The sequence below is a fragment of the Charadrius vociferus genome, unplaced genomic scaffold (assembly GCF_000708025.1).
Source record: "Charadrius vociferus isolate BGI_N301 unplaced genomic scaffold, ASM70802v2 scaffold92, whole genome shotgun sequence".
NCBI lineage: Eukaryota > Metazoa > Chordata > Aves > Charadriiformes > Charadriidae > Charadrius > Charadrius vociferus.
In genome coordinates, this window is record NW_009647874.1 from 4,098,921 (window position 1) to 4,113,327 (window position 14,407).

Genomic DNA, 14,407 nt, shown 5'->3' on the forward strand with positions numbered 1-14,407 from the left:
GAAGAGTAAAAGTGAGAAAAAACTTGTGGGTTGAGATAAAGACAGTTTAATAGGTAAAGCAAAAGCCACACACACAAGCAAAACAAACCAAGGAATTCATTCCCTACTTCCCATGGTCAGGCAGTTCAGCCATCTCCAGGAAAGCAGGGCTCCATCATGCCTAACGGTTACTTGGGAAGATAAAGACCGTCACTCCCAACGTCCCCCCCCTTCCTTCTTCTTCTCCCAGCTTTATATACTGATCATGACATCACATGGTGTGGAATATCCATTTGGTCAGTTGGGGTCAGCTGTCCCAGCTGTGTCCCTTCCCAACTTCTTGTGCACCCCCAGCCTGCTCGCTGGTGGGGTGGGGTGAGGAGCAGAAAAGGCCTTGACTGCTCAGCAACAACCAAAACCACCAGTGCGCTGCCAACACTATTCTCATCCCGAATCCAAAACGTGGCACCACACCAGCTGCTATCAAGAAAGTCAACTCTGTCCCAGTTGAAACCGTGACACACTTGCCAGAAAAGCCTTGAGAGAGCTAGCTTGGAGGTGAAGTTTAAAATTTGTAGAAATGAGGCAGAACTGTGTCTCAGCACACCTTGGAACATTTTTAAAGTTTAATCCCAGTTATGACAGTTTTAACCAGTTTATGTTTGGGTAAGGGTTACTGCACTTAGCTGCTACCATCTGGCAGCCAGCTTCCAGCCCTCCAGAGACCTTTTTTGGCATGCAAAGGACAAGAGCAAATCACACCTAAATCTTATCTCTTGATATGACATAACTGCTTTGGTGGACAAAGGGGAGAGCGTTGTTTGGAGCTTAGCAATTTTTTGTGAGGCTGCTGCTGCAGCTAGCCACAGCATCCTCCTGGCCAGGCTGGGGAGGTAGAGGTGGGATGGGTGAAGAACTGTCTGGACCTTCATGAGCACAGGGTGGTGGTTAATGGCTTGAGGGCTGCTGGGTGGACGGCTACCAGTGGCGTTGCTCAGGTGTTGGTAATGGAGCTGACGCAGTTCAAGACCTTATTAACAACCTCCCTGAGTGGGCAGAGCGCACTGTCAGCAAGTTTGTCTGTGATGCCAAACTGGGGAAAGAAGCAGCGGTTGATGTGCTGGAGGGCAGGGCTGCCATTCAGCCTAACAGCCTGGGGCATGGGCTGACCAGTCTTGCCTACTTCAGCAAAGGCAAGTGCGCCTGGGACAGAATGACCCCGTGCAACAGGATGGGCTGGGCTAGACAGCAGCACTGCAGGAAGGACTTGGAGGTCCTGGTGGACAAGCCGAACATGGATCAGCCACGGTTTTTCTGTGGTTCTATGAAATTTTATGTTGGATCTAGATTTCCGTCTTAAAATGTGTTATAGAGACCTTAGGAAAGGATGGAATAATAATGCTTGAGATGTTCATAATCCACACAAACGGGACGGTTCATGAATGTGTGGGTACAGAGGCAATGTGTGTGATCACGAGAGGTTTGCCTGCCCTGAGGAGGGCAAGGTACATGGGTGGCAAGTAGATACAAAATGTGATGGCTACATGCCTTTTTCTTAATGAGTGGCCTACAGGAACATTTTAGCTGAAGTCCTGCGTTGGTGATTTCTTTCAAGCAAAGCCACATTGGGGAGAAACACTTGGGGCTTTTTGTCTTCGTGCTTTTTTAAGTGTCCTGTAAGCAAGGTGAGGGGAAGAGCAGGTGACATCCTATATGTGAATATGAAACCTGTCATGCTAGATAATATGCAGAGGTTGATTCCAGGCTGAGAGGAATATATTTTGGAAAGGAAAGAAGGAAGGAATTGCCATTTTTCCATTACAGGAGAGTACAAAGGTAACCGTTGTACAGTAGTGCTTTTTAGTTTACTCTGGCTGGAAATTAAGTTACTGTATTTAACATGTACTAGTGCTTCTTTTAATGGAGTTCCTTGTAACCTTTTTTGTTTTCCAGCTCCTTGCAAGTGTTCACTAATAGCACAGCGAGCAGAACTCTGTACGTCAATGAAAAACTACCAGCAAGCTCTTCACGACGCCGACGTCCTCTGCCGAAACAAACCCCACTGGCCTGCGGTACGGTGCTTGCATGTCGTAAAGGCCAAAATGAAAACTGCTCATTCTCGGGGCTTTTTTCTGTGGTGGGGACAGTACTGCTGAGGGCATTGTTGGAAGAACATTGTGGCATTATCAAGGTTGTGAATGTCTACCAAAAGCTAAGCTCTTCACAGGACAAGTCTTGAAAGGTCCTTAGCGTATCTCAGGCCAGTGGGATTTCAGTGGTGGGCAGCTGGTGATGTGGTTTTGTTTGTGCTGGTGCCTGTTGATGTGTTGGGGTTAGTGCTGCAGCTTGGCAGCAGAATTAGGTCCATAAGGCTCTGGCAGCCTGGGATTGTCCTGCAGTTCCCTGTGGGATGGTGTGTCCCAGGTAGTGGGTGGTTTTGATGGCCTGCTGGCTAATGTGTCTTTCTGAGGAGCACCCTAGACTCTATTTCAGGATTTTTTTTTCTCCCCTTTAATACTAAGAGTTCATATCTGTGATTCCTACCTGCGTCATGGTGATTTATAGCGGAAGTTGGGATTTTATGGTTTTTTTTCATAACGAGGAGGTGCCACAAGGAGCACTGGTTTGTGGGCAGTCTGAAGCAAGCATTAGAAATTACGTTACGAGAGAGAAATGGAAGAAGCACGTGGTGCCCATTGTTACCACCGGTTGCGTGAGACTAGACTGGGTGTCCAACAGCTCACCCCACAGAGGATTACACCTCTAGTCAGTCCCTCACCCATCAGTAGCAAAACTGCAGGACAGGTTTGACTAGGTAAAGCCCTTGAATGCTGCCTGGAGAGAGGGTAGCATGGGGAATTGGGGAAGGATTTTAGGCAGACCGTGGATTCCCTGCAAAGACTAAGGAGGTGTTGCATGAACCCCTCAGCCACCTGCCTCAGCACAGGGGGCTGCAGGTAGCTCTCTGTTTCCGGCTGGGGAAGACATGGGGTGACTGGAGAGGTGTTGTCTGAAGTGTCTAGTTTCTGACAAACTAGATACTTGTCTCTGAAGGCTATCTGTCTTGTCACCCATTAAAACCTTTCTTATTTGAAGGCAGTTCATAATCTTCCCCCGCCTCCAATTTGCCTTTCTGTCTAGGATCATTTCTCATCAAGTCAGGAATCCATCTCGGGTGGCGTTGGCTGGGTTTCTGTGCAGAGGGAGAAAGATGAATTACTCACGTTCGAATGTTTTCTTGAAGTGTCTTCTCTGTTTGCCTTGAATCCATGGAAATGTGACGCGTGTCAGTTGTAGGCAGATAAAGATTTCATTAATCACATCTCTGCAGAATGCTAATTGAAAAGGAAATTTGTCATCGTGGCATAACCAGCAGCATCACAGACGCATTTCACTTGTGCTTGCGTGTGTGTGAGAACTTCCACGTAAGCTATGCTGATCCAGAATCCACGTTCTCTGGGAATTCTGGGCATCTGCTTTGTTTTGTATCTTGCGGCATTTCATCGCATGGCGGAGATTAGCTCAAACATGGTCTGTGTAGTTAAAAAAAAAAAAAAAAAATTGACCATAAAACTAAACTCATTCTAGGAGTAGCTCCTTGGAGGCAAGCGTTCACCTACCAGTACCTTTTGGCCTGTTGATAACTGAAATGTAATGGCTTGCTGAGTTACTGGTGAAGCTCTTGGGTCCACTGTAGTCATTAGAGCAATAGACAGGTTGGCTTCTTTTCAGTTGCTATGAAAACCAGGTCCTTGGACTCTCTGATGTGGGGAGAAGTTTCCAGTTGTACTTTTATGTGGCGGACAGAAACAGATGCCCTCTTGCCTGGATCTTGCCTGCTGCGCAAGGTCCTGTCTGGACCTCACCCTTCAGTCCCATGCTTGTCAGTGCCATATGAAAATAGGGAAGGGAAGGTGGCAGCGGTAGTCTCTGAAGTGTAGGAGCCTCTAGTCCCTGGGCCTAACTTCTGATGTTGGATCTTCAGTTTTTTTGTCTGTAGACAGCCCAGCTCAGTCCTCCCTTGACGCTTGGGTAAGGAAATTGCTCTTGCAGCCTCAAAGGACGAGGCCAAACAACCTTGTAGCCTCCCCAGTGCAGCGGAGTAGTCTTGACAACGATGTCAGGCGTGTTAGGACCTTTCTAAAAAGGTTTTACAGAGGCTGTGCAAGCATCAAGATAAGAAGGTCAGGGTCAGGCCTCACAGTACCTCTCTTCTTACTGCATTCAGGAAAAGAAAAATGTATCTCACCTTGAGAGATCGGTGTGTACTGAGACTTCTTGTTCAGGTCACCAAATGACTTATGTTAATTAACCTGTCCTACACAGTGCCTGTTACTTGCTTATGGTACAAGCCCCCTTCTTCCTGACAGTGGAAAGGTAAAGATCTTACTGGGCCTCAGCTTGAAGAGCTATATTGAAAGAGTGAGGGAGGTACCTGCTTGGGAAGGTTATGTGATACTGGATCTTTTGACATTCATATGAAGAACGGAAAAGTGTATCTGCTTATCTAACCAGTCTCCTAAGACTAGTGAAATTTTACTTTCAGCACAGCCTAGAGATACTCATGTGGATCAGAGGTGGACTTGCAGAGCACGCTTCTGTCTAGTAAGCAAGAAGCAAATGTTTAAATGCACACTTAGTTTCTTTTCATGATTAGGGAAGTAATTTCCATAGTCAGATGTGAACTGCAGATTGATGTCCGCAGGGAAATTCAGAGGTGAGGCATTCCTCTCTTTCTACTAGTAACAGGTAAAGTAGGACTTGTCCCCAAGCTGACTACCCTACCTGTTGGCCAGGGATGTGTTACTGTAGGACATGGGAGAGATAGGATGGGCTAAAAGGTTTCAGGTTAAGCATTGCTAAGTTGCCTTAAATTCATAACGTTGTTGGTCTTCTCTAGCCAAATAAAATAGGTGCAAAATCATCTCTGTCCTGGTAAGACACCCAGAAGAAGTGAGAGTGTCCTGAACCTAAAATCTTTTGCTCCCTCAGCTACAACCTCCAGCCTGCCCATGCCACTGCCTTTCCCATGCAGCTTCATTACTGTTAAGTTTGCCCTGGTATGTGAACCATTCTCTGGGGTATCGAGCCCTCTGGGATATGTAGTGGTCTCGGTCCCCGGGGAGACAAATATCCCTCCTCAAATGCATCAGGTCCCCCCTGAGGACTTTGGCAGGGGGTGATGCAGCAGTGGAATCTTCTTTCAGCAAAAGGGACTGACTTTCCTTCAGTTGTGTGGATCAAAGAGGTTGTTACCCAAAAAGCATCTTATTCTTCACTTGCAGAATGACGTGAACTTCCAAGTTTATTTGCTGGATTCTTGCTGCCACTTCAGAAATGATCTCTAGATTTGTACATTTCCTTTGTGTGAACAGGGCCATTATGTGAAAGCAAAAGCTCTTTCTGGATTGGAAAGGACTGAGGAAGCATTGAAGGAGTTTCTCTATTGTGTTGCCTTAAATCCTGAATGGAGCTCAATGAAGAAAGAAGCCCAAAAGGTATAAAATGTATTTACTGGCCACTTGGCCATCACGCTGCTCTTACTCCTGCAGCTAAGTAAAATTCTTGTTATTTCACATGCTAGTAAACAGCCAAAGGATAATTTGATTCAGTATATTCTCCAGTAAACCTTAGTAGCATTATGTTGTGTGAGGCGCCTCTTGGGTTTGGTTTATGCCTCAACCAGAGGGATTGTATATTTGTGGATTCCACTGCAAATCTGTAGATCTGACCGCTGCCATTTTTAGATTACAGTTGCAGTGTGTTGGCTGGATTTGAGTACACCTGGATTTTGTAGGCTCGAGGCTGCCAATTGTAATGCCTATCAGAAAACCGCTTTTAAGTGGGAAGTGGCAGAGGGTTGAGGAGGTGGAGCTGTATGCTGCCCTGTCCTGGCAAAGCCCTGCAGTCTGCCCCTTTATAAAAACAAGGCAGGTTTTTATAAAAAGAAATGGGGGTTCAGCAAGGGGCTTGGTGGGGACTGGTGAGAGCAGGAACAGGCGCTACACAGCTTTTAGCTAGAAGTGAAACCTGCTTGAGGATAGAGGAGATGGATACAGAGGATGAGGAGAACTGAAACACATCTCTGTTAACTGGTTGTGATAAGACAGCATGGTCTGGAGGCAGAGGTCCAAGTAGAGAGGGATGGAGGCAGGAGGATGCAACAGACTGCCACCCTGGGTGCTCCTGAGGAGCAGAGGCCTACGGGGAGGGAGAGGGACACCAGAAGAGCACCTTGGGATGTGTCTGTGGTTGTGGTGGGGACTGCCATTCAAGTTTCCTTGTGGGCATTGGGGAATGCAGGATGTCCTAGGATGTCCTGGTTGTTGTAAGCTTCTTGGCATCCAGAAGCTGTGAAGTTTGTGTTCATACAGGCATAAATATCTGTGTCGTAATTACTATTATTTTTTCTTTTTTTTTCTCTCTAATTAACTAGATAATGTGTGAGATGTTTTTCCCAGCCTTTGAAAATGTTCATGATAGTCTAACAGCACCTTTCTCTAGTCGAACATCCCATACGAGGTTGAAACCTGCATTTCTGAGTAGCATAAACACACAGTCAGCTGCAGAAGATAGCTCTATTGCTGGGTCCTCAAAGGTAAAGTAAAAAGCATTCAACATAAAAATACCAAAAGTGACACAAGGATCTGTCTGATCTGTGTGACATTGTCTTTGTCTGCACTTACTTTCATGGTAAGCCTGTTTTCTCCATTGCTGTTGGAACTCTTGCTGGGATGTACTTCCTCAGAAAAATAAGAGAATGAAATTTTTTTTTCAGAAAACAATGTGGTGCCTTCATGTGTGGGGTGCTTATATTTGTGGGGTCTTTTTCTCCCTCTGTGCTTTTTATGCACTCTGGAACATAATTTCTAGAGATGGGAGCTGTAGGAAGAGGAGTGTCCCTATTTTGTGCAACTGGAGAGTGGCCTTCTTTAATACGGACTTTTCTCCCTTGCTAAGATCATTGTAGGGACATTGATCTGTTGCTGATGTATACAGCTAATAGGAAAAAAAAAAGCAAAATTGTCTCATGCTGTATATAACTGTTCTTAATTTTTTTTAGGATACTGTGTTCAGGTTAACAAAAACCCCGTCCCAAGAATCTGATGTATTTAGAAGTACTGATTCTTCTGTTTCCCATCATGTTCTGGATCTCTATTTTGAAGACAACAAGAAGTCTTTGGGAGCTATTCTCTCCAGTTTACCTGGGGTTGGCTTAAAAAGAAAGCTGTCCAGTGATATGAGGGACTTGCAAAGCTTGGATGTCCCCAGTAAGATTCCTAAAAAAGGTTTGTGTTGTGGCTTAGAAAGGGGATTTCTTTTGCACATACGTAAAAATGATAAACTACTTTTTTCCTCCTCCCTTCTTATAGTTGTCAATGAAACATTCCCTACAGGGACTGGAATTACATTTTGTTGTCTGGTGTGTCTGTTTCTGCTATAGCAGCCTATTTACCTTATTCCAGAGCAGTTTCAATTAATTCAATGAACACTGTATTTCTCTTTCTCAAATGGGCTGTTTCCAGTGTGTAATCCACTAACAGTTTAGTCTTTGTGTTGCTGGTGCTGTTTCCATTTTCTAGGTCTCAGAGGTATAGCTGAACTTCATTGTCCTTCTATATGAAGGAAAGATGCAGTAAGCCTGGAAACTAATCTTGAATTGGCACCAGAAACAGTCACACGCAACTTTACATGAAATTTTCCAAGCAAACAAAGAAGCCTTTTGCAGGGTAATAAGCCCCCCCCAGTTTTCTGTCACTTGATAGCTGTGCTTACAATTGGTATGCTTCTCAAGCTTCTAACAAAGACCTCCAAAGTGTTTTTAGTACTCTGGGATAAAAATGCTGAAGGCAATATATTGCACTGAGTAGTGAAATAATTGGTTAAAAGGGGCTTTTAAAATGCTGCTATATTAGCATGCATTTTTTTGCCTTAAAAGAAAAAAAAATCCAACAATACCTTCTTAACAAATCTGACGTCTACATTGAAATATTAAAGTCTTCAAGTACTGCTGTCTGTCTGCCACCTCTGCAAATGATCAATGTATGGCCAGTTTCTGATCACGTTGCTGCGAAGGGAAAAACTCTGTACTGGTCTGTAAACTGCAGACTCAGTAAACAGATTGTGAAATCTGACCCACCTGTATCTTCACAGCGAAGGCCAGAGATCGCATTTTACCCATAACCATTAATTTCTGGTCTGTGCTAGATCCTGATGCCACGTTACTATTTGCAGAATTAACGCAGTTAGGTTCTGGCTCTTACTAAATGCTAACATGCGAGATGTAGGTTAAAGATAACGCTGTTTTGCTTTGTAGGCCACACAACACCGGTGCCCTCTCCCCTATCCTGTCTGTGCTCAAGATAAACCAGATGTTGAGCATAAGTTATCCTTTAACAAAACATCCTAGTGTTTTAACTTAACATAAAAAGCTGAGCTTCCCCCCCCCCAAACGGTCAAGAATTTAAGATGTGGAGGCAGCATTCGTGGCTCTGTTGCAACTCATCACTGAGCAACAAAGATGCAGATTGTAAAAGAAGTTGCAGAGTCTGCTCATATAAATGTCACCAGAAGCGCGAGCTGGTAGCTCTTGAGCTTCAATGCTGCTGCTGTGAAGTTTGAAGCCCATACCCTTTCAGTGTGTTAACTACAGGGATATGTACCACCCCCAAAAAAAGCAGGGTGGGCAGAATTTTAAGTGAAGTGTTTTGTCTCCATGTTTGCAGAGTGCTGAGCTAGTGAAAACAGTATTAGCTAATGCAGCTCCAGTAGTCCTTAAACTTTAAGCTGTCTGAACCATGGGATTTCCACAGCAGCCTGGTCTAGGACGTAAGCTTTTTTATACTTGTAAGAAAAATCACCCCTGCTGAGAAATCTATAATAAACACTGATGAAATAGTTTGACTGTGTGTAAACAAATTAAATTCTGGACTTAATGTACTTTAAAACATCTGGCCTGGCTGATGTGGGAGGGGGGGTGGTGGTGGGAAAGCAATAGCAGAGTATTTTAAAAACTAGACTGAAAAAAAAAAGAAAAGAAAAACAACCATTTTGGGAGAAGCAAATCATGGGTATTCAGCTCTAAAGTGCTTTCTCTGGCCACAAACATCATCCTCTGCTCTCCAAAAGATTTCCTGCCAGAAAGTCTAAAACTTAGATGGAAAATATGTTTGGAGCAAAACTTCAAAAAAGAAAAGAGATTAATTAGGTTCTTTATGGAAAAACAACTTAAACAGCATCTGAAATTGCAATAATACTTAAATATTTACTGTAATCTTCTTACCTACTTAGATGCAGATGTTTTACCTGAAAACACTGCCATCACTTCAGGTGAAATCCCAACAACTCTGGTGGATGCATCGGACTTTGAGTGTTCCCTCTGCATGAGGTACGACTGCATTAACCTGGGATTAGGACCATAAAGCCTTTGTAGCTCCTGAATAAAGTTTTCATGGTGTCAGAAAGGAAACCTGCCAGAGAATGTCTAAGTCATTACTCTGTTCTTCTTTTCTGAACTTTGCATCTGGTTAATCTTTACAGATGTGGTTTTCTCCATTCTGCATGGTTTCCTCCATTGTTACCACTTCTGAAAATGAAAACCTTTTTCATATCCTTAGATAAAACTGTCACCTGTGATTTACACAAAAGCTGGAAAGGAAGAGGTGGCTGGATCTTGTCACTCCTGTCCACAGTTTCGGAATCTGCATTGCTTATGTTGGCAGCTTAGCTTTTTTGTTCTGTGTTTTCATGTTCAGATTGTTCTACGAACCTGTTACCACTCCCTGTGGACACACCTTTTGCCTCAAATGCCTTGAGCGTTGCCTTGACCATAATCCGCATTGCCCACTCTGCAAAGAAAAGCTGTCAGAAGTAAGTATGTCCCTGCTGTAATTAACAAAAAAATACAAAGCCGTGTTCTTTTGAAAGCACATATGTGGGGATTTTCTGTGCTCTACTCGCAACCCAGAAAAACACAGTAGTGCCCACAGCATCAAGCTGTGCACAGACCTCATTTGCTCCAGAGTATATTTTGTCATTCCTTGGAAGACACGCGTGGTTTGCTGGTGCTGAAAGGAATTGAGGATTCCAGTGTCATGTCAGGCTCATGCCTGGGGAGTCCCAACCATCGCCCTGTTCCTGCCACCTCTCCAGTCTGTATCTCTATCTGCGGTGAACGAGGAATGGTCGCTCCTTGGCCAGAACTTCTGCTCCAGCAGACATTAACGTGTCTCGTACGTGGAGTACATCTTGGGGACCAGTAACCTGGCAGCTCTAGGCGAAAATAATATACATATCTTCTGCAAAAGTGAGGAGGGACTGCCTTTTCTTGATGGTAGTACAACTTCTGCCCAAAAAAGGGCACAGGGTTATAGTTAAACGGGCACTGGAGGGAATGTCCTATCCTAAAGTGGAAGTTTTGATACCTGAAAGCTGGAAAGGAGGAGGAATCCCAAACTAACAGCCTCTTTTGCCTTAGGAAAGGGGATGGGTTGGGGATATTAGCTGACTTCTCATCAGACTGATGAGTTGACTCTTCCTTGCAGTTTCTGGCAAGCAGAACGTACAAGAAGACCGTCCTTACAGAAGAACTGATAGTCCGTTACTTGCCAGAGGAACTATCTGAAAGGAAGAAAGTTTATGAGGAAGAAATGAAGGAATTGTCAAAGTAGGCTTTCATTTTACTACTGACAGCTGTTACAAAAATGTATTTTTAATCTAAATTACTTGAAGAAGTTTAATTTGCTTATGAAAACGCATAAAATGAATGTATTTGTAAATGAACCTGCCAGATGTTTTGTATTTTTGACATGTTTGTTGCAGATAAACAAGAAACAATATGCTTGGATGGTAGAGAGGCACAAATATATTCTTAACATAAAGATAATTGTGTTTTGCTCTGAAACAATATAATAGCTTTAAAAGTTGTAATGGGGGTTTTCTGGGAGTAGAAGTCCGATTATAAATGAGTTATATTTCAGGTCAGGAGAAGTTCAAGGGTTCAGCATTGTCAGGGGCTTGTGGATCTTATGCTACGACTTAGCTAAAAAGAAAAATAAACCATGCAGTTAAGCCTGAAAAAATAATATAAGGATTAGTGGGCTTCTTCAAAATTAAAGGGCTTTACTGAGCTTGGGAATTGTCTACCGCCTTGCTTTGAACGTGGTTAATTCTTAGGTACTATATTATTATAAAAAGTTATCACCAAAATCTTACTACTTGGATTTAAATATTGGTACACACACATTTGGGAAATTGGCTGTTATTTCCTGACTCTTTCTCTGTGAAAGTAGATCAGAGGGATTGTTTCTTTAATGTGCTAACAGAAAGAGTCCTGAAACATGTTTGTCTTGTAAAAATGACAAACTTCAACCAGATAGACATGTACAGAGCATGAGTCTAAAGAAACCGCTGGACTCAGTGTCGTGTTAAGAGTTTAGGCTGAATATAACAGTACCCAGAAAAAAGCTAATTTTTTTTAACGATTATCTTACAGTTTGAATAAAGATGTTCCCATCTTCGTATGTACCATGGCCTTCCCTACCATCCCTTGTCCTCTCCATGTCTTTGAACCTCGTTATCGTCTAATGATAAGAAGATGCATGGAAACTGGTACCAAGCAGTTTGGCATGTGCTTAGCTGACGAATTAAAAGGGTAAGGAGATGAGCTGAGAATGTCCTGTTGTTGCAGAGGCTGTTGTGACGCTAATGGAGTACTGCAGCGCAATATACTTGTCTCCCCAAACCACTGCGGTTCCTTCCAGTCCTGTATGAACCAATACAGAAGTGGCTGGCTTTTTAGTTTCGTATATTAAGGATTACTTTTGACACAAAGATGTAATTGTTATTGCTCCCCTGTTGGATGGATAGCAAGAATACAACTCATCCTGCTACTACAGGCTCCAAAAATAGCACTTAATTGTCTGTTGGTTGGAAAGCTTTCTAACCTGTTTGTTCTAGTGAAAGCTGACTGTCTGGATGAGGTTGCTCCTCTGTCTGCTCAGTGTTAAAAAAAAACAAAAAAATACTAAAAAAAATATCCAAACCTTACATAGATTTCTTGCATAGGTGCTGTCATTTGAATGAGACAAAGTATATCCTTGGCTGAGAAGTCTGTTCTGCTGCTGAACGTTGAATTTTGATGTTTGTCTTTACTGCTGTATTGCAATGTCTAAACTATCTGCAGTGAGTGGGTTACATTGTCTTTCTATATGATCTTACCTTTAATTCATTTTTGTGAATTCTGACACAGGTGTACTTCCAGCTCCCTATGTGGAGACTGAATACTAATCATTAGATAAAACCCTCAGGTTTTTAAGTCTTTATAGATAATAGTTTTTCGGGCGAAGGGGATAAGAAGATGCCGTAGAAGCAAATGAGGTGGTCTTAAGAAAGGTCTGCCTTACAAGATGTAATAGATAATTGCTGACTTCAGAAGATGTGTTGGAGTGATGCAGACAGTCGACTGGATGACTAGTGTCGGAATTTTTAAGAATGCATTAGACAGGCATCCTCAGGAGCAGCATTTTTATAGGTGATCATCACTGGAGCTGAGAGGAGGGCACTCCTACCAGGACTTGGCAGCCTTTCCTTGTCCAGTTCAGGGATTTTTTTTCTCTCCTAGGCTGGACAGTAAGGTGGCAGTAAGAACACAGGAGATGCTACAGCTTCCAGTCGGCTCTGGCTGTGCTTCATGCCATTTGGCATGCTGTTGGTGCTGCATTCAGTGGAGTTCAGACTCTAGTAGCAGCTGATGCTCCACAGTCCCTTCCAGGCCTGTTACCAATTTTCTGGAAGCAAATACTTGTAAGAGTGAGGACAAAATGACCCTAGGACATCAGTGGTAACTCCCCTTACATAGGTGAAGGCTTGTGGAAGAGCCAAACTTATTTGTCAGATCTAATACAGAGGGGCAAGGGGTTACAATCCAAAAAACGCAAGAATTGATCTATTAAATAGTGTCATAAAGGGTATTTTAAAATGCAGTCAGTTTGGTTAGATTTTATGTCCTGTCTGTTTTGAGTTACTGAAATAATTAAATTTTTTAAGCATGGTAACTTCTACTTAAAATCAAACGCTAAAGCGCAGGAAGCCTTCATCTGTAGACACCTGGCAGGCTGTTGTAGCTTCTTACACAAGTAAAGAAGTTCTTTTGTTTATTCAAAATTGCGAAATCAACTGGGAATAGAAAAAGTGGGGAAACTTGTTTTGCCTCATCTACTAAGACATGGATATGGAAGGCTGAGATTCATACCTCCCTTGAAAAACACAGTGACAAAAAATATGTTCAGTGCATCACCTTGCTCTGTTTTATTTCTCCACTTTAAATTAAAACCGGGAGAAGAATTGTTTGTAAACTTCTAATGTGTCGGTGCATTTATACCCATCTCTAGGTGCTTTCTTGTCTCTCTTTGATTAAAGTAACTTTCTATCCAAAAGTAACTTGTCAAAGAATGACAAAAAAACCCTGTCACTTATACATTAATTTCTAAACTTGGTGTGAATGTCACTAAAATCCTTAGTTTAAAAAATTGTTATGTAGCTGTTTAAATAGTGTTTAGTCTAATATTGTTATAATAAACTCATTGTAGAGTGCCAGGGTTTGGCTGTGTGCAGCTGTACTCCTCCTGCCCTTCCTCAGCTTGTTTTGTACGATGGCTAGGAGAGAACAGTTGTTCACAGCGGTCAGCTGTTTATTTTCCCCTTTCAAACCCATGATTTCTGGTAGAGCAGAAACAGGACTCATTTCCCCACAGTGTTGCTGTTTCTTCATCGCTCTGATGTAAGAAATAGCCAAGCCCTGGTAAAACAAGCATTTCCCTGATGAAACATTGATCAGACCCTGCAGGGATTGGGTACCTTGAGATGAGACTAGATACAGTGCAATCTCCTGGTTAGCAGTAGGCTGAGGTGCGGAGCTGCAGATGCTGGCAGATGAACACAGCATGGCAAAGAGTCACTGTGCAATCAGCCTCCCTAGTGAACTTACTACTGCAGAAATGTAGCGTAGGTAAGCCTGATAATGCTCAGTAAAAATCACTTGCGTACTTGTTTCTCGGATGTGATTAAACCCTGTATCTGCTTTAGGTATATCAGATACAAATGTGTTTTTGTAAAGGTTTTTTGGGGAGTTTTTTTGCTTTTGGTATTTTTTTTCAACTTAAAGGATACAAGTGCAAGAAAAATCTTGCTATGTAGAAGCCTTTTCCTTCTAAAACCTGTAGTCCTCTGCTTACAGCTCAGAGCAGGGGGATAGCCCTCCCAGCCCTGCATTTGTTCCTCAGTTTCTGGACTTCCTTATGGTATCGTTACCCATCTTGTTTTCTTTGCAAACCAGGTGAATTTGCCACTAGCAGCTGGCAACTCTCCCCATGAAACACATTCCATTTAGTTTCTTGTCCCTTCACCTCTTTTCCTTCTCCCCCCACCC

The 14,407-nt window shown here is 43.0% G+C and overlaps 1 protein-coding gene across 1 annotated transcript in view; it reads left to right on the plus strand.

Moving 5' to 3' along the window:
* Positions 1-986: 986 nt before the first annotated feature.
* The window catches only part of LONRF2 (LON peptidase N-terminal domain and ring finger 2), a 16,904-nt gene continuing 3,483 nt past the window's right edge, over positions 987-14,407 (plus strand). Inside the window, exons 1-9 of the mRNA XM_009883125.1 lie at positions 987-1,053; positions 1,933-2,051; positions 5,355-5,477; positions 6,416-6,577; positions 7,043-7,268; positions 9,271-9,367; positions 9,735-9,849; positions 10,524-10,645; positions 11,474-11,632. Coding sequence (XP_009881427.1) covers positions 987-1,053; positions 1,933-2,051; positions 5,355-5,477; positions 6,416-6,577; positions 7,043-7,268; positions 9,271-9,367; positions 9,735-9,849; positions 10,524-10,645; positions 11,474-11,632 — 1,190 coding nt within the window. The remainder of the gene's footprint in view (positions 1,054-1,932; positions 2,052-5,354; positions 5,478-6,415; positions 6,578-7,042; positions 7,269-9,270; positions 9,368-9,734; positions 9,850-10,523; positions 10,646-11,473; positions 11,633-14,407) is intronic.